A 14258-nucleotide genomic window follows, 5' to 3' on the forward strand; every position below is an offset into this window, starting at 1 on the left:
CACTCATTTGGTGGGAATGTTTGTCTTTGTTCCCGGTCTGTTGGTTCAGAGTATTCTTCACGCAGGCTGTTTGTAAATTGCTGTGGCCTTGGAGACAGCCACACAGCCTCACAGCCTCACTCCTCTCTGTGGTCATTTCCTCGGACCCCTGCTCTCCTGCTCAGTGTGAGCGGCACACAGTGTGCAGTTCTCGTAAAGCGAGAGTGCACAGCGCATCCCAGCCAGTCCTCCTCCTCGCTCTCTGATACTCACATCAGGATGGATCTACCCTCCTAGCAGTGCACAAGTCTACTCAGACAGTTTGCAAGTTGGGCTCTCATTTAGGAGTGAAGCAGGCGCTGAAACTAACGTCTCTTCTCTCGCTGAAAATATTTCCTTCACCTCTGCGCATCAACTTAGCTTTAACATGATGACAGCAAACGGGATACGATCGCGCCTTTTGCTCCTGCTCTGCTTTTTCTCCACGGCAGCGGGCAATATGTTTGCATTCACCGAGGAGCCCTCAGAGAGAGTCGGGAAGGGAGACGGGTATTGTAGTCGGATATTACGGGCTCAGGGCAATCGGAAGGAGGGCAACAATGAGTTTCGCCTCCGCGTTGAGGGAGACCCGGAGACCTATCATCCAGGGAGCACATACAGAGGTTGGTGTTTATCCGCCAGATTTACGCACACTGCGTTGCGACTATGTGCTCATTGTGAGAGAAACACTAGTCCAAGGACAGTCAGCTTTGCAAACTTAATATAAGTTTCCACAGTCTACTTTTGATGCGACGTTAGTGTATGTGCTCTGTAAAGTAAACTATGTGGTCAGTAAAAAGATGATCCTGCATCCCAACAAGGATGAAGTTAAACGGTAAAGGAAAAAACAAAGCTGACAGCCATGAGTAAATAGTAGGCTACGACTTAAAAGCTCTTTTATTATCAAAAATGAAAAGGTTGTGGAGTTAAATCCCTCTGCGAACTCTTCAATACTTTTTCTAATTCTCTTTCATCGTTAAATTCATTTTCTAAATGCCAGCAGTCCCTAATTTCATAGCTTTTGTTCAAAGTGGAAGTTATTGGGAGCTATTAATGGGCATGTGCCATCTGCTGTGTGAATCTCAAAGGCTCATGCTGTTCTGGTCTCGACAATATGTTGCTCTGCAGTTAGTCCATTCTTTTCTGATTTCATCATAAATAGATTCATCATCCAAAGCCAATAACTGGGTGGGTTTTTTGCAATCACATATACTAGAAGTGAGTGGTTTTGAAGTGTAAAAGTCTTATCTCGAGAGTCGAGATACTAATAAATTGGCTAATTTAATTTCCCCCAATTGTAAATGGACATTCTTTTATGTTCTGCTGGATTGCATAAAAAACACCATCTCGATCTACCGCCTCAAAAACTAGAAAAATGTTTGATCGTTGACAAAGACATTATTACAATTATATCAGAATATTTTGACATTTATTCAACTCAGTATTCGTTCTTAATTCAACACCTCTCAGACAGCTAGATAATTAAACCCACGTTAGTCTTGTGCTAGCAGAGGGATTGTTTTCTAATTTTTCTTTCCATCAACTAATGCTTGCTGTCACTCTTCCATCCAGTGACTGTGATGGCATCCAGCCCCTCTTACTTTAGAGGCTTCACCCTTATTGCCCTAAGAGAGGGTACAGAGGGAGACAATGACTCAGACTACATTGGAAATTTCCAGGTAAGCTTGCAACTCACATGACCGATGGTGACATCTGAAAATAACTCCAATTTTTATTTTACTCTATTATCAGTGCAGGTATGGATACATTGACCTATCCTAGTCTGCCTGACCTGTATTTAAAGCAAGGTACTTAAAGGTTCATCCTTCATACCATCATTCCTTTTGATTCCAGCACAAGCACTGTGCATGGCGTGTGTGAAAAGAGAGAAAAAATAGACAGATCTCACTGTAGATTGGGGGATGGGGGTCTTGACAGATTTTCTTCGCACAGCCCTCCTGTCTTCACATGTAAAAGTGTGATTATTCTCACCTCTCTAATAGGCACTGTATATCATATGAAAAGATCATGCTCTCCGCTCAGCTCCAGGTAGCTTTGCTCTTCAGGTTATACACTTGGTTGGTACATTGGGAGGAGTGTGCCCACAAGCAGGCATACGGTTCATACATGTAGGAAGTGTACAATTTATGTAGTCGAGAGGCTAATAATAATTTTACACTGACAGGCCAAGCTGGAGTATTGTAAGCAGGGAAAAAACTAAGTGAGGGCAAGATTGCGAAAAGGAGAGAGAGAAGGCAAGAAAGCTGGTGTTGCACGTGTGAAGCGGCCAAATATGTGAGGCCTTTGTAATTATAATGCAGTGTGAGGAGTTGAGTGTTAGAGAGAAGGAAATAATTGATTGATGGGGTTAAGTAAGGATAATCATGTAATACAAATATAAACTCAAGACATTATTTTATTTCTAGATGGTACAATGTCTTATAGGTATTATTCTATACATACAGCATCATGTAATGGTCATATATGCTATATGCATTCAAAGTGTATTACTACACTATAAGTATCATAGTCATAACATCACATTCATAACTTTGGAATTCGTTCCACTTTTTTGTTCTTCCTGCCAGTATTTATTTAATCAGATCTAGGCTGCTGTTTATGAATCTCAAAGATCTTAGACTACTCAAGATGATATCCTGTTTTCAAAGAACTGAGGAACTGGTTTTAGCTTGAGTTTAGTTTAGAACAGTAAAACCAGTAGACCATGGTGATACCACTGTGTAGTTAAAAAATAATAATTAAGCCACACATAAAGTTTAAAGCCCAATTACGAGTCCTGCCAAAAACTTGAGATCATATTTCTTCTTATGGCAGACCTTTTAAAGAGCCATTTTTTTTTTTTTTTGTTGCCTACCACATGAAAACCCTATTATTTTATTGAACATGTACAATTCACTGGGAGTTGCTCACAGCATCCCTCAGGCTTCTCTGATCCCTGCTGCTGTTGCACTCTCTGTGAACTTAAGCCCTGACTATGGTAGGACATCACATTACATTACATTTCATTAACTGAATGAAGTGCAATAAAGCATAAAGATACAAACTAAGCCGACAACAAGAAAAATGTGCAGATATACAGTATATACTATATACGCTTCAAATAAGCCAAACCATTATACAGTGCTGTTGCATTAGTTGAAAATGGGCTAAAGTGAAACAAGGGAAACAGGTGGGAATTCGGTTTGCGACGGAAGATAAGCAGACTTTTTGCTGTCCTGATATCAATGGGTAGATCATTTAAAAAAAATTGAGCCAGGATAGCAAACAGGCGTGTCTCTGTTGAGGGGTACCTGGGTCCAAATTGCAGTGAGTGAGTAGCAAGCCGATTGGCTGATGCAGAGCGAAGTGCACGGGCTAGAGTGTAAGGTTTAACTATGTCCTGGATGTAGGAAGGATCCCTTCACAGCTTAGTAGGCCAGAGTCAGCGTCTTGAAGTGGATTCTTGCCGCCACTGGCAGCCAGTGAAGGGAGTGGAGAAGCCTGTTAGTGTTGACATAAAACAGGAATATTTTTATTTTTGTCCTGCCATCACCCAGCGCCAATACCGGCAATTTATTTCCTCTTTTATTTGTCCTTGCAATTGATTTCATGCTGTTGTTATTTAGTGCCAGCCTTGAGCGTGCTCCTTAGCCCTTTGGCGGAGTGTGGCGCGTGTGACAGGGTGATAAACCTCAGCAGTAAAAGACGGGAAGCACTACATCATTTAGTCACGTTCAGTAACTTTGCGTTCCACACGTATATGAGACAGACTGAGGGTGTGTTCCAATACAAATACTATTTAGTATGAATGCTGTTGCATTTTGCACTACGCTTTCCAGCATGTTTTTCTGGCTGCTCTAACCCACACATTTTTGCTCTGTGGATTTATAAGCAAGAGGATTAAAGTTCAAGGTGCAATGTTTTGAGAAATGACTATTTCCCAATAACCCTGCATGGGAACAGTAAGTATTTTGTCAGGACGGCTTCAGTACATACTAAAAGTAAATAGAAAAATGATGCTATTTGGAAAGCAGCATGAGTGTGCAAAGAGAATAATAGATAGATGTGTGACCATCATACAGTCTATGGTGAACATAGTCTTTAGATGTTAGCATCAAAAGTAAACAGAATAGATATGCCATTACTGACGCCCGCCTTTGATTAGACATCTGCTAGGTTTTTAGAAGCTGACGGTCTCTTTCACGGCTGCATCAGATGATCTCCTGTTTGGTTACAAGCACCATGTGACAGCGTAGTAAAAATAAACTGCTGTCCAAATAGATATCCCTCTATCATCACCTGCTCTGTTAGTCTTTTATGTTCTTTGTATTTTATAAAAAAGTACACACACACACAGAGGCACACACAGTAATCTGAAAGAGCCCTGGGTGGGCCGGCCTCCAGGCACTGAGAGAAAATAAAGAAAAAAAGAAGCTGCAACAGAAAACGTCAGGGTTTATTTAACATACAGCTCATTTGAAATCTGTTGGTGTGCCCCATCTCAGCCGTCTCAGGACAGCTCCCGACTTGATGAAAAGCACTTTTATTGAGCTTTCTGGGAAGGTCAGTTGCCACTGTGTGTGTGTGTATGTGTTTGTTGGCAAGAGCGTAACCAGCGGGCAATGCTGGCACGGTCTGACGAGACATCTCAGCAGGGTAAGATTATAGAACAAGAAAAGGCAAATGTGGCTATGTGAGGGGGGAAATTGGTGCCACTCTGGGTGCAACATATGACATAACCGTAGACAAACACAGAACTGAGGTTATTAGTGCACCACCTTTACATAATTTTTCCACAAGGATAATCTGATATGAGGACAACAGAGATGTTTTTCATGTGTCCTCTGTGCTAACTGTTCCATTTAATTTACTCAAAGATATTTCCCATTTATCTTAGTGTTAGTATTAGGGTCGGACCAGCTGCTAATGTCGAGCCAATCACTTTTGCTCATGCAAAACCCAGAGACAAAACATTTTTATTTTTCTAATTTCCCTACACTCACTATCCTTCTAATGGTACCATATTTGGACATTTGGAATCAGACACGTAAAAGAAGAAATGGGTCTTAGGTACGTTTAGATTTTTTGGGTTCTTTTTTCACTTTTGCAGATGGTTTTATACATTCCCATGAGACTTCTCTGGTTTTAACATGTGTTGAAGTCCAGTCAGACCACCCCAGGATGCCTGTTAGACACCATGGGAACATGGAGGGGGGGCTGTATAATCCTTCAGACCAAGCGAGGCTGCATACGCATGCACTGCACACACACACACACACACACACACACACACACACACACACACACACACACACACACACACACACACACACACAATCCACTTTAGGAGTGAACTCATTCATAACATGGCATGACAAAGGAAATTCTCTGCTGACAGCTTTATGGAGTGAGAAAGTCCCCGTCCTTACTGCCCTGATGTCACTTCCTATCAAACAGATCCTTGGTCTCTGGGCAGTGAACATTAGCTCGCTGGCTGCGCTCCCCCATGCTACCCGCTCTACTAATTTCCTGTCCAGTTAAAATCAATGAGATGCTCAGTATCTCAGATATGCACCTGAGTAGAGAGGGCAGCATGTATTTGGACCCTTCAGTTTGACCTTAAATAGACTAGGGACTATTTTTTATATTGCTCGCAGGGATAGGGTCATGATTGGGCGTCCATACGTTGACTTCCTGATCAATCTGAGTATTGATTCATTAAATTAAATGTACTTTAATTCACAAGGAAATTCGACTCAGTATCAAGACCTGCGGCCATAGAATCATATGATATGAAAAGTGGAAGTAGTCTCATCCATTTACTCGACTGGATTCATTACTGTGCTGTTTGGTCTCAAATGCCTTAACCAGTTTATTTTATATTGGAAGGTCTGAAGGAGCTTGTGTCCTTATCTCCAACCCGCTGAAAATGACAGATTATTACCAAGACTGGAAAAAGAAAATGTAACATCTCTTATCTCTCCTTTTCTGATACAAAGGTTTCCAACTTCTTTTTGGCTTGTGACCCCTTAACATCTACTTATATTTATAGATTAGAAACAACAACTTAGAACATATTTATCTAATATATCATATTCCAATCACTTGTATATAGACTCTTATTGCACTATTTCACTATTTTACTATTTTTCTTTTTGTATTTACTTGCGCTATTTTTTCTGTTTTTCTGTTTTTATTGTGTTACACTGTTGGAGGAGCCTGTGACCTAAGATTTTCATCGTCATAACTACACTGTAGCTATGTACGTATGACTAATAAAAGCCTTGAACCAAGATGGATATGATTGTGAGTTTAACAGCTTTTTCATTTTTAACAGACTGAAAAAGCATCCAGAATGTCACAAGAAAAACAGTGATGATTGAATAATAATAAACATATTTAATCTGGCAGAAGGTTTTTTGCTTCTCTTCTTTTCTGTTAATCCTATCTCAGTTTGATTTTGTGACCAATTGGTGGAAAATTAACTTCAGGATGCTCTAACACCTGCACTGGATGCTCTAACACCTGCACTTGCGTTTGAAACAGTACTGAGGATTATATTCATTTCAACACAATAGCTGTCTTTGTTGTGCAACAGCTGTCATGTTATGCATTTTGAGATAATTTTGGGTTAAATCGATCAATGTGTCCTGAAGATGTAAAATGAATGTCATTTCAAGCTGCTAATTTTGTTTCTGTTTTAGGAAATTAATGTAAAATGGTCCAACTCCATCACATGCTGATGTACGAAGTGCTTTTGGAGTCTTGTCTGACGACATTTTTTTAATCACTAATATCTGTGTGTGTGTGCATTTACAGATAATTGATGAGGAGGAAACTCAGTTCATGACCAACTGCCCCCCTGCTGTGACAGAGAGCACCCCTCGCAGACGCACCAGCATCCAGGTGTTCTGGACTGCGCCCCCCAGTGGCTCTGGCTGTCTCTCCATTAAGTATGTAAACCACAACCGATGATGTGCAGGAATCCTCTGTTCGCACACTAAGTTGTACACTACACAGTCCTGCTGGAAGACCTCACTTTCAGTTTAACAGGTCCTCGGACACGTTGAACTGTTATTCATTATGCTTTGAGAGGTCCGGTAAAGTGGAGAGTGGGGCTGCACCTTTCTATCGACATTTATTTTGTTGATGTCATTTATTTCCCCCTGCATTACTGCCTACATATTAAGGGAGAAAAACTAACTTTTAGTCTAGAAGAGGGCAGTTTTGATAATTATATTAATAATAATTCATTGGCACTAGCCCACTGCGCCACATCCGCTCCCAATATGATATATTTATGATATGTTGAACTCTTGCTGAACATTTTCAAGGCATACTTTTCGATACATGTGTTTTGTTTCCACTTTGAAGGAAGCCAAAACATTTTGTGTTCTTCAATTTTTGATTATAGGAATATATTATATGGTAGCATGTTTATATCAACAAGCGTAGACTAAATAACAATCTCCCTCCAAATCAAACGGCTCGACAGCGCAAAAAGCTACATCTCCCAAAATGATCATCCTGATTTATTGCAAGACTTTTTCATTGGACTTCAATTATTTTAGCTAGGTTTACTTATTAAACTGGAAACTGAGTGTACAGTATATTGATAGTGAGAGTTACTTTTCATGCAAGAGAGGATGAAAAAGCCTTTATTTTCAAAATGTTCAACTAAATGTTTCTACATTGGTTATCTGCTTATATTCAATCATGTCATACAGAGTTACATTTAAGTTTTAATTATTTAATCTAAAGTATAAGTGCTCTCTGGGATTGCGAGCTGCGCTACCAGCATAAATCAAATTCCACATGTAGAGTAAATCAGTTTCATTACATCCCTTCCCCCAAGCTAATCAGAGTTAAATACAGAATGTCTTGTCAAATTTCCATTCCCACTTGGCTTCATAAACTATTCATGACCTTTATTAGTCATACGGATGATTGACATGGATCAACCCTGCTGCTTTGTGTTCTCTGGGCTTGCTTGGATACAGAAGAGTAGTCATGTTCAGCTGAAGACCGATCATAGTAGAAATCCATTCATTAATCCAGTACTGTGGGGAAATAATGGCAGTACACGAGGTGGAGAGGCACTAAGGGACTGTGAGTCACAAGGCCTTTTGATCAATGCATTAATTCTCTGCTGTTCCTCAAACAAAGGGAAGATTAAAAGGTTGCATTTCTTATTTAATAATGCATGTTATAATGTGACAGAAATACATGTTTTTCTATTTCTCTGTGACCTTATCTTTCAGGAGTATCTTCATGACTTGCCTTCTCAATAACTTCTGAGATCTCACATAAACTCTCTCACTGTAAAATCCCTTCTTTCTGCTCCGAGCTTTCGCCTCTTCTTCTCTTTTATCCGTGTCCTCGTTTTCATCTCCACTGTGGTGTTGTCTTTGTCTTCTCACAGCACATCATGTCGTACGGTACTTCTGCTGTCCTCATAGAGTCGAGTGGGATGGTGGCAGAATTGTACTGAATTAAGCACAAGGATAGAGCGGCAAAGTTGAAAGTGCGAGTGAGCGTACAGCCTCGAAAGAGATGCATGAAAGTGCTGAAATGTTGATGTAGTAATACTAGGGCACAGACAATAGGGGAGGGAGAATGTGAGAGTTCAAAAGAGAAGCTTCTGAACATCATGATCACAGGGTGGGAGTGGGTATTTTCCGTAGATTTTTCCATCACCTTCTAGCGTAAAGATGACAAGGCTTTTGTATGCCTCAGTGCTGCAACACCCAAGTCTAAATTAAGTCTAATTAGGAGATTCAACTCCTCCATGTAACTGACAAGTGTTTTTCCCCCTGTAAACAATAAGGAAGGAAAGACATACTTAGTACACTCTATGACTGTGTTATGGTGCAGCCTATACCCACAGGGAAACAAGAGTACTTATTGTGTTGTCTGCACTGAAGGAATCATACTAATGTGAAATGATTGCTAATATTAGGGGGACATTTTCATTAGCACTATAGGCAGGGATAATAATTGTTTTTAAATTCATGTTGTATCCTAAAAGATATTGGTCAGTGTGCATGCATGTAAAATATCATAGTTATTTAAAAACAACATCTGGCCATGCAATTAGAAGTGTGTGTGTGGCGTGTGTGTTTCTGTGAAAACGCTTCTGTGACTCAAATGTTGTCCCAAGACTCCCGAGTGGTTTGCTAGAGTATAATTGACGGGCAGTTGCTGTCTTTTAGATGGAAAGACTGAGCTTTGTGGTCTGGTTTTTTCTAAGGTTGGTCCGTGATGATAGGCAAGGATGCTCGTTTTAACTCCTGAACTCAGAGCTCTGACTTGAAAAGCTTACCATCTAATCCAGTTATTTTAAGCTTTCTTACATGCTAAAACAAATCAGGCCAGGTCTTTTTTTCATAACGGTCCCCGCCACTCTTGTTTTAACAAAATATATATATTTGATATCACTCAATGTTCTCCTGGGTGTTTTTGTGGAACTTACCCCTGCACTAACAACATCATGCTAAGGGAAACTGAGAGAGGTGTATGTGACAGAGAATAGTAGTGTGTGTAAGTACTGTAAGGCTAATGTGTATGAGTGAGTGTACAGAATCTGGAAATCAAAGCCTAAATCTACTCAGTGGCATTGCTGATAATACGTCGAAAGTACTACTAAAAATACTGTGTTTAAGGCTCTAAGATCATTAAATCAAGGTTCTGCCAACTGGAAACCACAAAATTAAACTGGCTGTGCAACCCAACGCTAGTAAGAGGCACAACAGACAAAACTAATCAACCTGAAGAAACCATTAAATGATTGCTTTTTAGTGCTGTTTCATAATCATTATCTGTTTGTAGTAGGGCTTTTCTACTGCTGATTGGAAATTGTAGATAAGTGACTGCTAAATGCTTTTATTTTATTGGGTCCTTGTAAATGTCCCAATCTCACTTCCACTAATTGTTGTTCACAGTGTTCTCATACTCTCATATACATTTTAGAAAAGAGGGATTTTGTCTATCTTTTCAGCCAATTGTTTTCTTAATCAAATGTTTAGCCTTATGTCTAATTGGAATGAACATAACTGGCTTCCATTTTTCTCATGAGGGGGACTTCGTGATGAAATCAAACATGACCTGCAGTTAAGGGAGTAGAACTCTAGTCAGGAGTTATTATTATTATTGTCACTCCTTATGGTTGGAGCCAGAGTAAATAACATCTAAATGTAATCTATATATTACAGTTGCCATTGAAGTTGCCCACTATCTTTTATCTTTCCATTTGTGGATAGGAAGCAATTTATTTGTCACCCGCCTCTGGCGTGCAATATGGAGGGTAGTGCGATGTGTTCTGATGGGCTGTCTGAGTGAGACAGTGTATCAGTGATCATTATGTCAAAACCACATGCAGTTGTCAAATTCTGTTAATCTCATCAGCACAGCGATAGGACAGATCAAGGAGGATTTAGATAGGCCACTATAGTCACGCAGACCCACAGAAATGAAATGTGAATTTGCTTTGTGCAGTACATTTGTGTAGTATCTCTAAAATAGTTCCTTTTTGAAAGTTATGTTTGTAGCAGCAGATACTTAAGATAATAATCTTAATCTCTGGCTGTAGATCTGCACATAGAACAAAAATAATAATAAATTTATCTTATTTTACAGATATTCAAGCAGTTGGAGACATAACCATAGAAAGACAAACTCTATCTTGCCCTTTTCCTTGTTCTTCTTTCTCACTCTCCTTCCTTTCAGCCTTTACTCTAAGTCTCTTTTTTTAAGCTCTCAAGAATGCATATTCACTCCCTCCCTCCCACACACACATTCAAATCAGTGCACTTTTAGGGTGATTGGGATCGGTGGTGGTGTGGATCCGGCAAAAGTGAGATAGAATTTAAATTGGATGTTAAATAAGCATTACTCTGCCTCACTGCTTGCCCACTTTCCCGGGCCGGCCAGACAATCAAGCAGAGTGTGCTCCTCTCTCTCAGGAAGATATGTGAAATTGGGGTGAGATTGAATTAAAGTGTGAACAATTAGAGATGTGCTGCTGGTGTCGCTTACCTTCAATCATTTCATCCACGTTATGCAAGGCCGTTTTGGCTATAAATTATGCTTGATCTTTCACACACCATCATGATCTCTGAGATACACCATTATACTCATAGTATGCATGAGAGAAAGAATGATATTTGTATGGGAATGAATTATGGGGTGTTAAGTGAGATTGAAAATACTGAGAGAAATGATATGATAGTGTATGTACGAGAATAAAAGTGTGTGTGGATGAGGTTAATGTGTATAAGACCAAGTGACTGAAGTGTCGATGTACTGTATGTGAAATAATAAACGATATTTGTTTCTGTGATTTTCTGTGAATTTCTGTGAATTTCTGTGATTTTCTGCGATACGGAAAAATGATGCATGAGTTGGAGAATAGTAGCATGTTGAAGGGATTAACCAAAAGGGTTATTTAACTCAAGATGGTTTGAGGACGAATACTTATCCTTACATTTTCTATGAGGGATAAAAATAACAGATTTTTCAGTTTATTTGTCTTTCTCATCTTCTTGGTATAAACGCCTGCAAGAAAATGATATTTCAATATGTGTATCAATTTGATCCATCTCTCACACACAATATCTCATATATATGGCCTTCTCGTATGTACTATCATTCTGTTCTCTGAATGTAGTGGTGTATGTAAGACAGTATGCTGATAAGGGTTATCAGGAGACAGAGTATGAGACCTTATTGTGTGATTTATGACCTGAACAGCCTCTCATCCCGAGGCAGACCTGCCATCATGTTCCTGCTCTCAGTGAGCAGGATGTGACCTGACTCGAACATGTTCGTTTGAAATGGAAGACTTCCAATGATTACCTATTGTTTCTTACATTTTTTAGAAGAATGACCTTTTGCTCTTTGATCCTTGGTTATTTTATTTGTTGGTAGATATCACTCCCACACAAGGCTTACACTCAAACTGTAATGTAAGCTTAAAAATGATAAAAGAATAGACAATGTGATGTTAGCATACTTGTGAGCAAACGTAACAGTAAAAGTTAGAGAGTTTCCGGATCCAAATACATGCATTGAGGTCCATTGATATTTAAAAAAATTGTATATTTTTGTACATTTGTAGTTAATAAATAGATGGGTATTAATAGGTATTTTAAAGGCCAACTTGAAGAAATGTAAAGGGTCCATTAATGTAAACAGTTGATTCATATCAGTAAATGACTCTATACAATTGTGAATTAAGTTTTGTGAGGTTTAACACATTTTTCTGGTGAATGAATATCAGATTCCTCTCATTATCTAGGTTTATGTATTTTCTCACAGTGAGGATCTGGTTCTGGGATCACCTCAGCTCAATGGAGCACAGCTCAGCTCAGCTTAGTTTGATACCCCAGAATAAATGGGAAACAGTCCAGCTGGATAGGGTCCATCTGGATCAGACATTAACCCCCCCAGCACCTCCATCCAGCATCTCATTGTTGGGCTTTATCCCCATGGAAACCTGCCTGCAGCCAAGGCTGGTGTTTGTGAGGAAGTTAAATGCCTGAAGGCTTGTTTTCTGTTGTTGTTTTCTCAAGTCTGTTGGCCTCTGAAAAGATTAGTTTGAGGCTGATTTGCATGTCAAGGCCCCTCTCAGACCTGTGTTCTCCACCACCGGGTAGAACAAGCCTCTCAGACAGCTCAATCTACAGCGCTCCCATCTGCCAGGCCTCACATTTTGGGGAGCGTTAATGTCGGCCTGTCAATCAGTTCTTATTGACGCAACCTACTATATAGTATGCCTGTGCATTTCTGCAAATGTGTCTTACAAAGTGCCATAGGGTCTCTTAAATGCAGACATTTCCATTTTAGTTGATGTCTTACTTTCTTTAGCCTTTCAGCCTCTCATTTTGATGTACTTGCATCTTTAAGCTGATGCATACTTTTTGTGTTCTTTGTATGAGACATTGAATGCCTGGGTCTGAAAGACAGCTTGATTTTGCAATTTCCCTGTGGGCTTTGATACCTGCTTTTAGAAGTGAGGAAAATGATTATGAATAACTCTGCACCTGTACCACCTGCTTCAATTCACTGTTCACATCTTAAAAGCCAAGCATTTCCACGTTCGCTGCTGCCAGTTGTCTGGTCTTTATTTTTAAAACCTCACAGTGCCTCGAAAATGTTTATTATCTTTTCCTGTTGTCACTCACAGTTTTGCCACTTATGCTTGCTTTTGAACTGGCATTGGCAAAAATCACTTCTTATTGCCTTTTATCTATTTTGTTCTCTCTGTGCAGGGCGAGCATTGTGCAGAAGAGGATAATCCATTTCCAGGATGAAGGCTCTCTCACGAAGCGAATGTGTGAGAAAGGTAGGCTTCTTTTATTGACATGGAATAAATAATTTACCATCAATTTCTTATTTCTTCAATCTCCCTGCTGTTACCAATTTCCCTTCCCACTTACAGTCTCCTTTTGCCTTTCTGTTACTCTATTGTCCATTTTGATGCAGGAGCAGTCCTCTCTGTCGTTATGCTCCGGCATGTGAATGATTGTAAATGAGTGTGACCCCCTGACTGTGCGTGACATTGGATGTCACACTGTGCAACAGATCAAAAGAACCATGCTGCACATCCTTCCTATTTCTCATGCCGTCTCTCTTTTCCTCCTTTTGGCTCTCCTCTTTCTTAAACCACCCATCTCCTATATGATGGGCACAACTCTCATCTGCTTTATACTAATGAGCAATTTCTCTATCTCACAGTCTTCTGTATTTCTCTCTCTGGCTCTTTTACTTTTCCCATCATTACTGTACAGAATCCTTTTATGGAGACGTTACAGAGAAACCTCTGCTCAACTGTTGTGCCTGTGGAACAGCAAAGTACAGAGTCACCTTCTTCGGGAACTGGTCAGAAAAGAGTCATCCAAAAGACTACCCACGTAAGCACAAACTCCAACGCTTTTTGTCATCTGACCTCAGCTCCATCACACATTCACATTCTGCTCAAATTCTATTTTATTTTTTTACTGCTAAAGACTTTAAAGGTGGGGTAGGTAAGTTTGAGAAACCGGCTCAAGATACACTTTTTGTTATATTCCATGGAATGCTCTTAACATCCCGATAGCAATAAATATCTTAAGTGCTTTGACAAAAAATCCATACAAAAATGTCATCTGTGGAAGCCGTAATACTGTAAAAAGTACGACCAATCATTTTAGCCGGCCCGGCTAAAATAACTGGATGGCCTACCTGCCTGTCAGCCTTCCATC

General features: G+C 39.8%; 1 protein-coding gene across 2 annotated transcripts in view; it reads left to right on the forward strand.

Moving 5' to 3' along the window:
* Positions 1–253: 253 nt before the first annotated feature.
* The window catches only part of spon1a (spondin 1a), a 71058-nt gene continuing 57053 nt past the window's right edge, over positions 254–14258 (forward strand). For both annotated transcript variants that reach the window (XM_034116184.1, XM_034116185.1), the window contains exons 1-5: positions 254–641; positions 1591–1697; positions 6838–6971; positions 13287–13360; positions 13806–13928. In XM_034116184.1, the coding sequence (XP_033972075.1) occupies positions 407–641; positions 1591–1697; positions 6838–6971; positions 13287–13360; positions 13806–13928 (673 nt within the window). In that variant the 5' untranslated portion in view covers positions 254–406. The remainder of the gene's footprint in view (positions 642–1590; positions 1698–6837; positions 6972–13286; positions 13361–13805; positions 13929–14258) is intronic.

Source organism: Trematomus bernacchii, unplaced genomic scaffold, assembly GCF_902827165.1.
Source record: "Trematomus bernacchii unplaced genomic scaffold, fTreBer1.1, whole genome shotgun sequence".
NCBI classification, from domain to species: Eukaryota; Metazoa; Chordata; class Actinopteri; order Perciformes; family Nototheniidae; genus Trematomus; species Trematomus bernacchii.